Source organism: Tasmannia lanceolata, unplaced genomic scaffold, assembly GCF_043159265.1.
Source record: "Tasmannia lanceolata isolate RefF3 unplaced genomic scaffold, GAP_Taslan_0.1 ptg000006l, whole genome shotgun sequence".
In the NCBI taxonomy this organism is placed as follows: domain Eukaryota; kingdom Viridiplantae; phylum Streptophyta; class Magnoliopsida; order Canellales; family Winteraceae; genus Tasmannia; species Tasmannia lanceolata.
The window spans coordinates 15,836,492-15,853,773 of record NW_027518683.1 but is presented as its reverse complement, the minus strand read 5'-3'; the positions used below and the strand labels follow the sequence as shown (position 1 = coordinate 15,853,773).

Here is a 17,282-nt window from a genome sequence, read left to right as displayed (position 1 = left end):
CCAATAAATCAAAACAACCCTGGATCAATTCACAACAATCTTTTAAAATCCTAGATAAAACTTTAGATGATAAATGCATAGCATTCTAACTTTGTCGTTCTTCTCCGATTCTAGCGATCCATTTGATACCACGCTGTTGTGTATATACAATGAAAAAGAGTAAACAAATGACAAGCTGACGAAGAGCGGGTCTCGGCCAAAGATTAAGGGCCCCACTTATCCTAGAGTGGTTGTGTTTGTTTTTCTTTCATACTTGTGGAGGGTATATCCATGTAAGCACGTAGTAGTGTATATAATAGCCACAAGAGGGGTGTTTTTGTCTTTAACATGCTAGGATTAGTATAAATAGGGGTAGTGTTTCATTTAGAAGATTTTGATTTGGATTTCTCACATTTACAGCCCTTTTTGCATTGTAATTTGGATTCGATCAAATTCTTGGATTTCCAATTCAGCAACTAATAGTGAAAAAAAAAAACAGATTTTCAAGTAAGCTGTGCAAATAAGAAATTGGAAATCCATAGATCTGGCAGTTTCCTTCAACATGAGCTGCCGGATCTATTCATTTTGTATTCAAACTCAAAACCAAATCCAAATACAATATATGAGGTATCCAAATGGGCCCTAAACCTACTCTTAGTCAAACTAGTGATATGGACCCCGCTTATGTGGGAAACAAACACCAATCCCAACACAAAGAAATCTAAATATCTTACCAAATTGGTACACCCAACACCCCTCACTCCTCGGACACAATAGAAGCTCTCGCAGCTCCACATTGGTGTAGGCTTCGATGAAATCCACACAACAGACCCCTATTGTTTTAAAGTATCTCTAGCTAGTCCACTGAGTTCACAAAGATCTCTCTAGCGAGCCCATGGTACACATACGAGGAATTGGGTGTTGGTACAGGTTTCTTGTTTCCAACTTTTGAGACTCTACGTGGTGTATACTCCCTTATTGCCTCTTGGTTTTCTAGTTGGAGTAGGAGAGAAAGCGGAGGCAACAGTAGGTTAGGTATCCTAGTTACCTGGTTGGGTTAGGAGAGGGAGAGCCTAGCTTAATATAATCTATTGAATAATGTAGGAGTAGAGGTGGAGAAACAAATGACAAGTGTGTGTGTGTGTTTGTGAGAGAGAGAGAGAGAGAGAGAGAGAGAGAGAGAGAGAGTTTGCCTCCAAATAATCCAATTGGGCATGCCTAATTAGAGAGAAATTATATGAGCATTTGCCTCCAAATAATCCAATTGGGCATTTGGGCATACCTAATTAGAGAGAAATTATATGATGCACGACCGAGCATACACATGCAGCCCAAAAAAACCATGGGATGGTCCACATTACTTGGTTGATCCAAAACATTCATTTGTTGTGCAAAAAAATCTTCTTCATAGGATGATCCTAACCCTCTGATTTGTGGAGGTTTAAAATGAACGGCGCTATATATCAAAGGCTTAGGATCATCTATGGACGTGATTTTCGGGGCAGACCCATCTATGTCTGGTCCCAATAAAGAATCATTTGGATCACCAAAAAAAATGTTGGCCCCACTGTTTCTTCAGGATGTACATGCATGCACGGTTTTCCACCATATAAATTCTCCTCATTAGAAAAGGAACAAAAAGAAAAAGAAAAAAACAAAACAAATTGAATTCCCTTATCCTGGGTGGTTTGTTCATTGGATGGATGAGATCTTGAATTGCGTGGAGGGAACATTGGTCTCATTTCATCATATAAGAAGGTTGGCAAGTAGTGAAGCCGATAAATTAGCTAGGGAAGGGGTTTCCAGCCCAGTTTTGGAAACCTTCCACTTTCTCCCCCACCCCCCTGACAAGTTTTGTATTGTGAGCTTTTGGGCTCAATCGCCGGGTCGGCTCTGTGTTGTTTTTCCCCGTTAATTTAATTCTTTGTCATTAAAAAAAAAAAATCAAGTTGAAAAGATGAAATCGATCCATACAGCCACATAATTTCAAAAGGGACAAAAGTAAAGGAGAACACCCTAAGTTCTCTTGTAGGTTTTCCTCGCAGCCACCACCCTAAGGCCTAAGCTAAGCCAAGATAGTCAGCAGTCAACGGCCGAAAGATATGGCCGGCGTTTACCTCCAAACAATCCAATTGACTCTTCATCAAGTGCATGTAAATAACCCAGTCCCCCTCTCTGCTCGTACTCGGCATAGGCATTACGTACCCGGACTCACCCCCCCAAGGAAAATGGTATGACCCAAACACTGGCCTCCCCCATCCGAAATCTACCTCCTTCACCGGAAACCGCTGCCCTGACGACATCACAAATGCCGCCCCATCTTCCCTACCCTTTACATAAATCTTTGTCACCCCCAGCTCCGGCCGATGCACCTCCACCCAATCGATCAACCCCAAGAAATGCTCCTTAGTAGCTGCACCCTTCACATACTCATGAACAGCACCGGCCACCCAATTCAAGGGCTTTCTCGTTAGCTCCTCTACACTCTCATCCCCGAAAGGAATTGAAAGCACGTTCCCAAAATAATTAAACATGGATTCTCCATACTCAGCACTCAATCTAGTCCGTCCATCAACGACAATACCTGTTAAAGTATAAACGATTAAATAACACCAACTCTCACAGCTTAGGCCCTGTTCTTGTGACAACCAATTGTTAGCCCCAAACCTATTAGCGGACTCAAATTTAAATGTAATTTTGCTTCCCATAATAGGTTTTGGGCTCACAATCGGTTGTCACAATCTGAAATGAACAGGCCCTTAAGCTTTTGGAGTAATTGATAGTTTCACATGGTATTGGAGCTATTGCCTCGCAGCAAGTCCTGGTTTCTAAACCCAGTTACTCATTGATAATAGAAATTCACATGTATGGCCAACCCAAAAGAGGGGCCACATGTGCCACGAGTTCAACCAAGCCCCCCCTAAAAAAAAAAAAGAAAAAGAAAAAGAAAGGGCCACACGTGAGGGGGTGTGTTTAAGTATAAATGATTAGAGTTTTTATATGGTGGCCGACTGTCAAACAGCAAGGGCAGAGAGAGAAAAAACCCTCCTCTTGATTTTTGATCCAAGTCAAACTTCTTTTTTTGGCTTTTACCTTTATCAAAAGTCAACATGGTTGATTTTTTTTTCTCTCTCCACCCTTTATATGTAAAGAGCGGCCACCATATAATTTCTCAAATGATTGATTAAATCACCCAAACTCTAATGGTTTCAGCTTTTAGAATAATTGGTTGTTTTACAGTACCCATCTTGATTCTCTTCGTTCCATCCTTCTCACTCTTTGCAACTATTTGCCATAGAAATGCGCTGAGAGATTCGAGCTTGCTTCTTCTAGTCCCTCCAATGCTCGCTTGGGCTTGAAGCCAATCGATGTCTTCTGCGGCCACGGAGTAAATTCGGCTTATGAAATGATCGGCTCCTGGCACGGGATCTGATGGAGGTGGCATTGACGAAATTGGGATGTACATGTTGTTGATGGATGAGTCGTAGGATCCCTGAGGACGCGGATTGAGCAATGACAGTTGTAAAAATGGATAGATAGAGATGGGCTTCGATTGGGCCATCTCGGCCCATGTTACCAAAAACATGTTCATTGAGTAGGCATCAGCAATCCGGTGGTCAAATGTGCATGCAATTATGGCAGCCCCACACTTGAGCTCCGTTGCCTGTCAAAACCATTAGGAAAAAAATTCTAAAAAGAAGAAGAAGAAATATAAAAGAGGAATGCTAGACTGAAGGGCGCCCTTGCAAAAATAGGATGAAAGGGTGTCCCCATTGGTGGAAAGTCGTCAAAGTGCATTTAATGTTCATTGACACCCATTCAAGGACTTTCCACGCATATTTTATGAGGATCAAGGATAAGAAAAATACTTCAAATAAGTATGACTAAAGTGACAGAAATAAGATCAAAACTTGGCTCAGGTCAGGGGTTGGAGGAACATTCCTCAGACCCCCAATAATAGCAAAGAGTGTGGGGTGTGGAAATATCAATTCCATGCTTAATTTTTATCTTCAGGATATTTCCACACCCCTTGCTATTAGACTATTAGCAAGGGGTCTGAGGAAAGTTCCTCAGACCCCGACCTGAGCCAAGTTTTGTTACCTTATTTATCGGTTGACTAAATCACCCACGACAAGTTGCAACCAACACCTACTATAGTCTTCCAGCTTGGCTAATATGTCGTCCAACAAGAGTAGGGGTGTCAATGGACCGAGCCAATCTGATGGTTCCAAAGGATTTGAATGTTTAGGGCACAACAGTTGGATCCAAACATGTCTATTGGACATATCCTAAGATCCGAAATTATTTTGAATGTTGACTCGGGTGTAGTCACAAAATCTTATGGAGCGTCCTACATTGGAATAGAGGGTGCCAATGTACGAAAACAACCTTCATATTTTATTTATTTATGTCTATTCAAGAGGTAACATTTAAAAAGCTCTACTCAAAACGACAAATAATATATTATTTTTCCAGCTATTGTTTTCATGACTAGTCTTCTCTCTTTGGAATTTCTTCACTCTTCCCTCTCCTACACCTAAGTGCTAATTGTGTACAACGTAAGCATGGCTTAGGGGCCGTTTGGATATGCGGATTTTAGAATCCGAGATTTCTTCAAAATTGTAGCTAAGAGACAAGAGAAGTAGCGGACCAGCCGTCGTTTTTGACTCATTTTTGACTTCTCGCCCTTCTTCCCTTCAGCAAGAGAGTAGCAGATCCTCCTATATTTCCAGGTTTTAGAAATCCTAGGATACAGGAGATTTTAAAACCTGATTTTCTCGATTAAAATCCAAGAAATGCTACCAGGACAACATACAACAGCTTGATCATGAACCCTCTTTTACACTGTTTTGAAACTAAAAACCCAGATTCTAAAATCTGCGTATCCAAACACCCCTTTAGGATCATAGTTACCAGTGTGGAAAACGAAGTCCATAAGCAAAATGTGAAACGGAAATAAGAAACATTGGGAAACAATAGAGGGAAAACATGAAACTTGAAAACGATATAAAATTATATAAGAAATGCATTGAGAAACATCTTAGGAAACGCATTAGAAATGTTTCAGAGACGATAGACAAACAGCAATGAAAACAAAAATGAAACACAAGGAAAACAAAATATATGGTTTTGTAGATTTAAAATTTGTTAATTTCAAATTCCATTAGTTGGTTGCTAAAAACTCATGAGGAATTTTTTGGGCTAATGATAATTATGATATTGACACCACCACAGTACCATGTTTTAATAAATGTTGGTCTTTTCTTTTTTAATTGGCTTATGAGAGCCTTTTGGGAACCCCATCTGTTTAAATAATAAAAGACAATATATGGTAACACGTTATATGGTAATAAATTGAGTTATCAACAATATGTCAGTAATATAAAGGTGCGGTGCATATCGTGATAACTACTTTCACCTTGTAACTATGCTCCCCTTTGATTGATTATGGGTAGTCCTCTAAGGGTATATTACATTTAACACTTTCCAAATCAGTAGGACAAATCATGGCAATTGTAGATTTCGTGCTGCCTTTACTATAATATTCTCCTCAGCATTTAAGGATGAGATATTAGTCAAAAGAATCTGCTTGTATCCGTTGGGTGAGGCATGCTCAATGTCAACTTTGGGAGCATGCATATCCGGATCAATTAATGCTTGGATTGCCAAACCAGCCGGTTTGGACAAACAGAGGAGGTGGTTTTCTTCATTGAACAGTGGATCCAAATTGATTATGTTGGAGTTCATGTACAGTCCCCTTTAAACTTGAGTATCTATTTTGGTTGCATCCAACATGGCATTGGAACAACTGCTTTTGCATGGAGGATGGGGTCCTTATTTTGGAGCAACTGCTTTGCATTATGAAGTCAAAAATGGATTTGATTTTCTGTTCACAACAACCAACATGGGAAAGCAATATAATTACATATTCTCAAGGACTGGTATAGACACCCTTACAATTAGGCATGACACCACTCCCATGTCTGTTTCTTGTTCACTCTCACTTTTCTTACTTCCCCATTTCCCATCCCTAGTAGTAGGATGTTAACGTATACTTGATCATGATACATTTGAAGTTCATTTTCATGATTTATTGATTTGTGTGCTTGATCTAAAACCATCAAATAAGCTAACAGCCCAAAAAAATCCTTTACTATAATGTTGGATCATAGGGATGTAGAGCTTTGTAGAGAAATTATTTCAAATTTTGTATGTCATACTACTATCAATTAATAAGCGGTACAGGTTTAAGTACATGATAGTTCTTATTAGTGAATGGATGAAGTTCTTATCTATGGTTGTATGTGCACCATGTTTATGATTTAATTGTTTTCAAATTCATGTATGTATTCCTTGTACGTTGATGAATTTTGATGTGTAGACACCCCATTTTGATCGGGCCCAAATTCGTAGTGTTTGTGTGAAACCTTGTCAAATTAGTGAGTTGGGATCCCAAATTGAACCCTAGGGTAGCTTAAGGTCTCCCGTGGGTCTCCGTAAAATTTCGTTGAGATCCGAGCGCGTTTGCTCAGTGAACGAGCCAAGAGAGTAAGTGCAATGCGAATCCGGAAGGGGGATGGATTAGTCAAGTCGGGGGTTGTCTGTGGGAAAAAGAAGCAAATATATCATTTTGTTACAAAATGGGCGTTGAAATAGCCCGTTTTTGTCGCGGCCGATTCGTGCGCATTATCATTTTTGTGCGCCCATCACTAGGGTAGTGCCGATATCAGTGATTGATTTTTTTTTTTAAAAAAAAAACCAAAAATCAATGAGAAACGAGGGGGTTCTCATTTTTTTTTCGCTAAGATTTTCAGAGAGAGGGAGTAGAAGAAGGAGAAATCTCAGATCTGGATCTGAGATTTTCATAAATTAAGGGGTTTTTCCATCTTCTTTTCAGAAGGCACAAGCAGAGAGGAGGAGAAAAACCCCATTAGCAGAGAAAAATCACAGAGGGAGAGAGAGAGGCTCGACCATTTTTCTTTCTTCTTCGCTCTCCTCCGGCCATCATCTTCTCCGATCCAACCTCGTCGGCCATCATCTTCTCCGATCCAACCTCGTCAGCCGCCATCACCTCCCCATTTCCGACCGTCCATCTCTACAACCTCCAAAACCCACATCCATGTCTGATTTCTTCTTCCCCAAACCTACCACCACCTCTGACCACCAGCAACCCCACCCTCTTCTTCTTCTCTGCAAAACCCCAAAACCCCAAAACCCCAAACCCCTTTCATTTTTTCCTAAGATCTGCTGCTACCTCCGATCCAATCCCACCACCCGATCCTATCTCCACCACCACTAGCTACTCTCTCATCCATCTCAGCCACCAAAGCTCCTCCACTACCACCCAAACCCACTTCCACCATCGTTTTCTTCCCCCAAAACCCATTCTCGGCATCTCCTTCTACCGACCAGTATCTGATTTCTGGAAGGGCAAAGATAGAAGTAGTAGCTTCATTAGCAGGAATAGTCACCAATTTCTAAGGAGAAGGTGAAGAAAATCAGCAAAAAGGTAATAGTCTTATCATTTTCTTATTCAATTTCTCTTGAATCAGATCTTAATAATAGGTTCCTTGGGGTTTTGAGTATGATTTTATTCTCTGGTCACATGACTAGTGCTTTGAAATGATGTTCTACATCAATTTGGTTTCAAAACTAGGTTTGCAAAATTTCTTAATTCTTGCGGATCTTGGAAATAAAATTAAAAGATCTTATCTCAGTTCTGCTCTATGAAACCTTTGTGCTGTAAATTGTTATTAGGAAGAGTTGGATCCGAGAAATTCAGCATCAGATCAAACTGAGAGTCATTGCTCTCCAGGGATCTAATTGTTTTAAAGCATTGTTGGAGGCTTTTGATAATTTGGTTGTGGATTTCGGTTCCTGAAATGGTCATGAACCGTTCTGATATTAGCCTCCATCTGTGCATGCAAGCTATTCGAAGAATTAGCTACAAAAGGAATCCTCACTTTAAACCTAGTTTAATTGTCGAGGTTCTTCATTTGGATCTAATGTTCCAGTAAAGAGTTGAGCTTGAAAGGGTTTTCATATGAGTATTCCTAAAGACACCGAGATATCTATGATCTTTTCATTGGTTGTTTAAGCATGTTGCTGAAAATGGAGGTTCTCATGGTAGCTTGACTCTAATTTTTTCCTGCAACCACAAATTGTTTCTTGGAAATGATCCTTCAAAGCTAGTGAATAGTTTCTTTCAAGTTTACTTAATTTGTTCAAGGGTGAAATAAGTGATGAAATTTGTATGTTATAGTTGAAATGCAGCCCAGGTGTTTGTTTTTGGGCTTGAGCAACATAAAGGTTGCCTTGTCCTTTCTAGCTTCTACTTCTAACAGCAGCATGGTGAATCTCTCACCAGGCGCTTAGTATTATGAGCCTGGGAAGCATATTGTTGGGCAAAAAGTTCCATCAGTGAGTTAGCTCCTGATAAGTCAACCCTGTTAGGGCTCCAGTTTACAGATTTAGTGTCCCAAGAAGAGACAACGGAGCTGCTTCTTTCTGACACCCTTATATTCATTAAGCTTTAAGCTCATCATCTTTAAATAGATCGGTACTACCCATTAACCAGAGCAGCCTCCTAGCTTACCATAATTGAAGTTAGGTTGCCAATTTTCTACCAGGGCTACATTCTTAACTGTGGAGACAAGTTCAGGCACAAGTATTCTAGCTACATACATATGAGATTGCTGATTTGTTGACACGTTTTCTCACAGGCTAGATGCCTAGTTTAAGCCATCAAATCGAATCCTGATCATTCAAGAACCATATTTGAATTCTGAGCTCTTGGGATCCAGTTAGCTTTGTGTCACAATGCTGCTAATGTGGTTAATTCTATGACGGGAATTCGCTTACATTGAAGCCAACCATCTTGAATTCTTCTTTTTGTTGCCTTCAATTTGGAATGCATTAGTTTCCTTGTTTTAGTGAGAAGTGGGTGTAGTTTCAACTATGCATTATTGAACCGTGATATGAGATGCACTAAAGAACTGCATTGAAACCACCATTGGAATCTCGTATACTACCTCAAATCTGCTACAGGTTCATCAATCCTTCGGTGATCATTTTGCCCAGTGATAGATCATTCAATATTTAGGAGACTTTCTAAGTCTTTTAGATATCTTTTAGATAGAGGAACCTTTTGTTTAGGAGATCACTGTGGTCTCAATAATGAGTTGCACTAGGAGACATTCTTTGTCTCATTAAGATGTTTCTCCTTCGGAGACAAGCCTTGTTATTTAGAGCCTCCCTTCTGAGAGTTTTTTTTAGTTTGGTAGAGAGTTTGTCCATAGGAGGCAGGCTTTGCCTCATTTGTAGAGCCTCTATTTGGAGACAAGCCTAGTCTCATTTAGAAGGTTTCCTTTTTTAGAAGGCTTACCCAGCCTTATATTAGAGCGGCTCCTTTTAGAGAGCCTTTGACTCATTCCTCTTTTAAGTTGTAGTATTAGAGAGCCTTTGGCTCATTTGTCTTCTTTAGTGTTCTTTTATTAGAGAGTCTGTGGCTCGCTCGTCCTTTGGACGGTGTTATTAGAGAGTCCTTGACTCATTTGTCCTTTTAGGAGCGGTATTAGAGAGTCTTTGACTCATTTCTCCCTTTCCTTTAGTTGTTTTTAGGAGTTTCTCCTTAGTGTTGTTGTCACTCTTTGTGCTAGAGACTAGCATAGTCTCATTAGAGCTTTACTTGTTTGTGATTTTAGGTCTTTTCTTTGTCTTTGACATTAGTTTGCCGGGTTTAGGGGTTTCCCCTGTTTGCCCTAGGGTTTTGCTTTGTATGTTCCCTCCGGTCTTTGACCAAAAGGGTGAAATCAGAAATTTAAAATCCAAAAACATGTTAAAACATTTAAAAATCCAAAAATATTGAAATACCTTAAAATTCAAAAACATTTTAAAACATATAAAACTCAAAAACATTAGAAATTTAAAACATCAAAAACATTAAAAAAAATATCAAAAGCCTCAAATCTTTTAAAGTGTTGAGTGTTTTAGAAGTAGTAATTAGGAGAGTTCGTTTCGAACTACGTTGGCTTGATCCTCTCTCACGAGGTACGTAGTGCAGCTTGGGATCCATATCCCAAGTCCAGCCAAACTTTTTGTAAATAGCATTTTAAATTTTTTTTTTCGTAAGCAACCTTTAAAATTTCATTTTCAAAAGGTCTTCCTCTAGAGTTAGGAGTTTCTCCTAGATAGAGAGTTTTAGAGTTAGATTGTGTCTTTTGATAGGTTATTTGATTGTTTGCTTGTTGTGTGTTTGTTTTAGAGTTAGGGGTCTGTCCTAGAGTTATAGGAGCGCCTCCGTCCGGTCAGTCGGCGATCTACATCGCCGAGTGATGACTAGAGTAGGATACGCTAGTCCGCCCTTTGTTTTCCTTAGGAAACACAGCCTAGTTACTGTAGACACCCCATTTTGTTTTGTTTTAATCAACAAATAAATTAGTGTGTTAAATCCATGTGAGAACCCCCTCTATCATTGATTTATATGTTTTAGGTCATTAATATCTTGATCTGACTTTACGGATCATCAATCGGGACAAAATAAGCTAGGGTCACTTCATAGCCCGGACCCTGATTCCATTCCGAGACCCGATTTCCATAAATCGTTAGATCAATGGCAGATCTTGACCTGGGTCTAACCATCCAAAACCACCTAACCTCTCCTCTCATCCTAACCATCCAAACCTCACCTAACCTCACCTAACCTCTCCTCTCATCCTAACCATCCAAACCTCACCTAACCTCACCTAACATCACCTAACCTTACCTAACCCCACCTAACCTTACCTAACCTCATCCTCTCATCCTAACCATCCAAAACCACCTAACCTCACCTAACCTCCTATCCCATTCTCCTATAAATACCCTCTCATCCCACCATCCAAGAGAAGAAGAAAAAGAACCCCTCTCTTAGAAAATTCATCCCTCTCCCTCATCTCTTCAAGGGTTCGGCCATCCTTGCCGGATCGGGTGATTTTATACGTTGGGTGATATATATCAAAAGCAGTCATTATCAAGCAAGGAATCATCTTCAAAGAATTAACATCAAAGAAAAATCAAACACAAAGTGGGTTTCCAAAGAGGTAGGCATTTATTTCAATTCTATGTAGGGTCTGTTTTCATACATATCTTTTACTTTAAAAGAAAAACCATGTTAGGAAGCATGTAGGGTCTATTTTCCCCCTGGTTAGCCTCTGGTTAGACCCTGGTTGCACCAAGGTTCGCTGCTGGTTGCACCCAGGTTCGATGCTGGTTGCACCCTGGTTCCCTACTGATTCGCACCCTGGTTCCCTGCTGGTTGCACCCTGGTTCCCTACTGTTCGCACCCTGGTTCCCTACTGGTTCGCACCCTGCTTCCCTGCTGGTTGCACCCTGGTTCCCTACTGGTTGCACCCTGGTTCCCTGCTGGTTGCACCCTGGTTCCCTACTGGTTCGCACCCTGGTTCGATATTGGTTCGCACCCTGGTTCCCTGCTGGTTCGCACTCTGGTTAGACCCTGGTTGCACCCAGGTTCGTTGCTGGTTGCACCCTGGTTCCCCTGCTGGTTCGCACCCTGGTTCCCTGCTGGTTCGCACCCTGGTGCACCCTGGTCCGCACCCTGGTTTGTACCCTGCTTCCTCCTAGTTAGACCATGGCTAGTCTCGGGTTTGCTCCTAACTTAGACCTGACTCACTTGACCCTAACCATTAACCCAATCCAACCAAGTCATATCCCAACACAATCCGAGTCGCATGTCTGAATCCATTTGGCCAAATCTCATAAGCCCGCCCACTTTGAATTCCGAAAATTCAAACCCTTGATGATTCCTATATGCTCAATTCTTTGATGCAAATTCCCAATTCCAAAATCTCATTGCTAGATCAATGTTTCTGAATCTCAAGTCCAATGCTCAAATGCAAACCCGATTCCAGATACAAATACCAATTCTGTCTTCCAAAATCCAAGCAACCTCGCCAGTGGAACTACGTGTGGCTTGATCCCCATCACGGGGTACGTAGGCAATTTGGCACTCCCAAGTTCAGTCGCACCTTTCTCTATCTTTCCCATTCCCTCACACTATTCATCATCTCGATTCATCTCGTGTCTCTCGGAACCATTGGATTATGGTTTCCGTCGTAAGAACCCTTAGAGCCCAATTTAGGAACAATGGTGTCGTGTCGTGTTGTGTCCTAAGTTTTAGGGAGTCCTAGAGTTAGGAGTCCAGCCTCATCACGGACGCTTGCTATGTATAGCAACCGTGCCATAGGTCAAGTTACACTAGTCATCCAGTTTTTCCCTAGGACAAGCCTAGTAAACTAGGATGTAGGCTAACCTGCATTAGTCTAAGGGACAACTTGCATTTAGATAGGATCATATAGCATCTTCGATGAAATCCTAAGATAATAAAATCCTCAACTTGAATTAAATAACTTCTCTTAAAACTGTTGAAACAGTCAATCCCGTCTAGATCGGTGTCCTAGTTGAGTTAGGCATATGTAGCTTAGCTTAGGTGCACCGAACTACGTCGACTCTGATCCCAGTGAGGCTTGGGTACGTAGGCAGTTTGGATGTCTGACGGCATACCACCCGCGAGTCGGCACCACAACAAATTGTGGTGTTTTGTATATTAATTTTCTTGTAAATGCTTAATCAAATCACTTAGGACTTTCCATGAAATTAGAATTTTATGAGAACTTTCACTTCGATTGAATCCAGACAAATTAATAAATCAAGATACACATTTAGGATTCACATTGAAATTAGATGTTAGGATGCATGTCACTTAGTTCGCACTTTAACATAGAGTTGAATGAGCCATTTAAAATAAATTTAAAAGAGTTAGCTTTTGGAATCGAAGACCGATTATCGGGCAGGAATGGTGCATGTGGTGGATAACTCCCCATACCTTCCATTCTCGTAACCAGGTAGCGAGTCTAGATTTCTGGTTAATTATGGGTCCTAGATCCCATATCTAGGTGGCGACTCTGTCAGTCTCTTTCGTGTGGAATTCAGATTGCCTTAGTGATCCCAAGTTCACAGGAAAGACGAATTACAATCAATATTAAAATGCACACGCCAATCGCGTGGATACGAGAGACCAAGAGAGAGAGCGCGGCGGCTCGCGCCCCACCCCTCTCGCGGGATCGGGTACCACAGTTTGGCGACTCTGCTGGGGATCACCTAACTTCATTAAAATTTCAAAAGATAATTCATTTGAATTTAATTTAACTGGCTCATAAAAACTCTATACTTGATAGATTACTTTGTCTTGTTTTATTTTCTCATCACATTTTACTTGAACTTAATCTAACAAAACCTGAAGGCATCGTAGATTGCGCAAACATATTGCATACACTTACATCACTTGCATCTAAACCCTTGCATCTCACGTGCACACACATCCTATTTTAGGAACCCGGAGTGTTATCTAGCATGGTTGACTGGGATTTCATCACCTGGTGCCTCTGTGCTAGAGAAGCATTCCACCCTTAGCCTAGTACCTTTATGGTACGTAAACGGATCTCTTGTTCACGTACTGATACGCCGGACACTGGTACAATATATCGAACAGGGATTCGCGCTAAGGGAACTCTTGGCCTTACCCCTAGATTAACCCACACATGCATGTAGTATACGAACACATGTGCATCACGTGTGTGAGCCTAGTTTAGGATATCCTACCCATTGGTGTCTAGATTAGGCCGTGGTCCATCTTCCAATGGTCACGATCGGTCCTTAGATACACGAACAAAGTCATAAGTCGAGATTCTCTCTCCACTCCGATAGATTAGGATTAGGGTTGATGCCTTCAGGTAACACTGATAAAATGTGAAAAAAAAAAAAAAAAAAATTTTCCCTTTGGGTTAGGATATAAATCCCATCATTTCCAAAGATCTCATAGGATTAGTCATTCATGATCTATCCGTTGAAAGCAATCCTATGCTATCTCATCTAATCTCTTGATCGTGCGTCTTTCATTCTTCTGCCATACGATTCGATCGTATCTTCATGCCATCCCCTAACTGGCAGGAGCACAATCTCACAATCTTTCGATTATGCAATCTCATGATCTGATCATGCCTGGTCCAGATGATCCAATCTTGCTTGTACTCTTAGTCTTTCTTACTCTAAGGATAACCTTCTTCGAGAATATTTTGATAAGTCCTTCAGAGTTCACTCTCATGATCCATGAACTAGGGGCATTTCCTTATACGATTTTATTATCATTGTCATATCTTGGTCTTTTGGGATTCACTCTATTGTCCCAATTACTTGCTTAAATGAGTAATCTTTGTTTTAGTCATTGAGAATGAACACTCCATGAATGTCAAGCTCATACACCTCGTGTTCATTATTTCCATCACAGGAAGTTGGCACAATAGCTAACCCCACTGCTCCTTGGGTTCGGGTATCTTCACGATTGGAGAGGAATTCTGTCTCTCTACCATCCTCTCTGAGAACCCCAGCGTCTCCTTCTTTCTCATCCTCACCAATGGCAGATAACCAAGATGGCCTTCCACCTGCTGCAATTACCGATACTCTTACCTTAATTCTCCAGCAGCTTCAAGAACTCAAAGAAGAAAACCAAGTTATCAAGGCTCAGCTTTCTGAAAAGTTGGGACCATCGTTGTCCAAGGATAAAGGGCCTATGCACCAAGCAGCTACTTCAATAGCACCTGCCCATCCAGTGTTCATCAATATCCATGATAAAACCGAAGAAGATTTGGAAAAAGAGCAATATAGCGAGAATCGCAGTAGGCCTTCTCAGTTCATGGTTGATAAGTCTGTTATGGAGAAATTAGAGACTCTTACCAGGAAAGTTCAAGACATTCAGTTTCAAGACCAGGGTGGTTTCAATCCCAGTGATCTTACTCTATTTCCCGAAATCCGCCTTCCTGCCAATTTTCAAATGCCCGATTTCGACAAATATGATGGTGTGGGTTGTCCAATCACACATTTGCAAATGTTCACCATTATGTGTCAGCCTCAGGGCTTATCTCCTGAGCAAATGGCTCAATTGTTCCCAGTTTCCTTAACCAAGGTTGCTAGGAGATGGTTCATGGTCTTGGACAAGACTCGTTACAGGACATGGAAGGATATCGGCGAGCAATTCATCAGGCAGTTCAAATATGATGATGGGACAGAAATCACCAGAAAGGATTTAGAGAGAACAAAGCAAGACTCGAGGGAATCCTTTCTGATTTTTGTGAAAAGATGGAGGAGAGTAGCAGCTCAGATGATGGAGCGCCCGTCTGAGGAAGAACAGGTCCAGATAATCATGAAAAATATTTCCCCCCAACTCCAATATCACATGTCGTTGCAGTATTATCCGGACTTCAAACACTTTATCGTGGCAGGCATCCAAATAGAGGAGGCTATGGCTCAAGGTGTATTCAACCGAAGTAACCCGAATACCAGAGAATTCAGGAAGTCTCCATCAGCTGAAATTAATAACCTTTCCCGCTCCAATCCTCAGCCTTCCAAATCTCAGAACCCCATGGTGATGGACTATACCCAACCTGCTGTCGCACCTCGACCACAGGCCCAGACAAAATTTACCCCTCTCCCTCTTCCACCATCTGAGATACTCAAGGAGTATCTAGCCTCAGGTCGCATAATCCTGCCCGACATTAGGGCTCTTCCCAATCCTTTACCAGCAAATTGGCGAACAGATCAACACTGCGAATACCATAGAAATTCCGGCCATCTCACTGATAATTGCATTGCCCTAAAATTCAGGATCCAGAGGTTGCTCGACAACAAAGATCTTGTGTTCGAGCCAAAACCTGATAACTCATTACCTGGTCATGCAAACCCTGCTGCTGCTGTTAATGCTATAACCATAGGGGACCCAAAATTTGATCCTCTCACTCTTATCTGTGCCTTAGAACCTACCTTTGAAACGTCTGGGTCGGAACCTTTTGAAGAAGAGGAAGATGCAGACAGTGGAGATGTTCTAGTAGCTGCTATCCCGATACGAGCCAGCCTTCGCCGAGCCTTCAACGCCAAACAGTTGCAGCAGTTAAAGTTTTAGTCACTTACTATTTTATGTTGAGTCAGTCATCATGGTCAGTATAATTGTTGAGTCCGGTCTTACAGTTCAAGGTCAATGCCTAGTCCAGGCAAGTTATCTCCTGTTTCTCTTTAGAGTTGTGAATCCTGAGCATGTTCAGGATAGGTCGTCAAATGTAATAGCTTTTCTTTAAATAAAAATTTCAGTTCCAAATCCTTAATGTAATTCACTTGTGTCTGTTTCTTAAGTATGCTTCTGATCTTAAAGTAAGGCTCCCTCCTCAAATGCGAACAAAATTGACGAAACTCCACTTGAGTCAGCAATTACTTGAACAAGAGGAGGAGCGCCAATCCCAACCTTTCAAAGATGAAATTGAAATGATAAACATTGGCACTGAAACTTTGATTCAGTGAATGCCGATTGAAAATACATTACCCTCTGAAGAGTGTGAAGAATTGATAAAATTATTTCAAGAATAAGAAGATTGTCTAGAAAAGCTACAACCGATACCAGGGGCAAGACATGGATGGAAAGCTCAAAGAAAATGAAGAAAGTGAGAAGATATATGCTATACAAGGGGCATAGAGTGGAAACAACTTTCATATTTTCAATCAATGACCTTGGTTATCAAATTCATAACATAAAGCCAACAAATTCAAGATAAGAAGTTCAAGAGCAAGCATTGAAAAGTGATCATCAGATATCAAGAGTACGAATCCATAGATGGAGGATGTCAAAGAACAAGTTTCGCTCTATGAAAGTCTAAAGCACGTATTAGAATCTTGAAAGAAGAAGATATATTATCTCTTACCTGGAAATGCCGTCAAACTCCATAAAAAAAAAAGAAGAAAAAAAAAATAAAAAATAAAATAATAATCAGCACCAGAGGGACTCTAGTAACCTAGATCGATTCCCAATCTGAACATCGGAAGGCCTCCTTTGGCTGAATAAATCCCAAAATCAGAACCCAACGTCAAAAGAATACTGGTTTGCAAACCCTTCGAGCCTAAATGAAATTTTCTTGAAAACCCATCAAACTAGGGGCATTCGCCCCGAACTACGCGAGACCTGATCCCTACACTGGGGTACGTAGGCAGCTCGGTTAAACTGAGTTCGGTCAATTCAAAAAAGAAAAGCAATTCAATCAATCCAAAAAAAAAAAGAAATTCAATCCTTTCAGAAAAAAAAGGGGACAAGTTCCTAAAGAAGAGAAGTCAATTATTCCAGAAAGAAAAAAAAAAAAGAAAAATCAATAAACTTTCGAACAATTTATCTTCAAACTAGGGGCATTCCCCCTGAACTATACACGACC

The 17,282-nt window shown here is 40.9% G+C and overlaps 2 protein-coding genes across 2 annotated transcripts in view; one reads left to right on the top strand and one right to left on the bottom strand.

Annotated features, from left to right (window-relative positions):
* Window positions 1-1,913: 1,913 nt before the first annotated feature.
* The window catches only part of LOC143879886 (coniferyl alcohol acyltransferase-like), a 30,648-nt gene continuing 15,279 nt past the window's right edge, over window positions 1,914-17,282 (bottom strand). The window contains exons 2-3 of the mRNA XM_077382543.1: window positions 3,223-3,643; window positions 1,914-2,563 (exon numbers count right to left, since the gene is read on the bottom strand). Coding sequence (XP_077238658.1) covers window positions 2,040-2,563; window positions 3,223-3,643 — 945 coding nt within the window. The 3' untranslated portion in view covers window positions 1,914-2,039. The remainder of the gene's footprint in view (window positions 2,564-3,222; window positions 3,644-17,282) is intronic.
* On the top strand, window positions 10,841-16,713 carry LOC143879887 (uncharacterized). Its single transcript, XM_077382544.1, has 2 exons — window positions 10,841-11,060; window positions 14,324-16,713. The coding sequence occupies exon 2, from the start codon at window positions 14,450-14,452 to the stop codon at window positions 15,989-15,991; it is 1,542 nt and encodes a 513-aa protein (XP_077238659.1). The 5' UTR covers window positions 10,841-11,060; window positions 14,324-14,449; the 3' UTR covers window positions 15,992-16,713.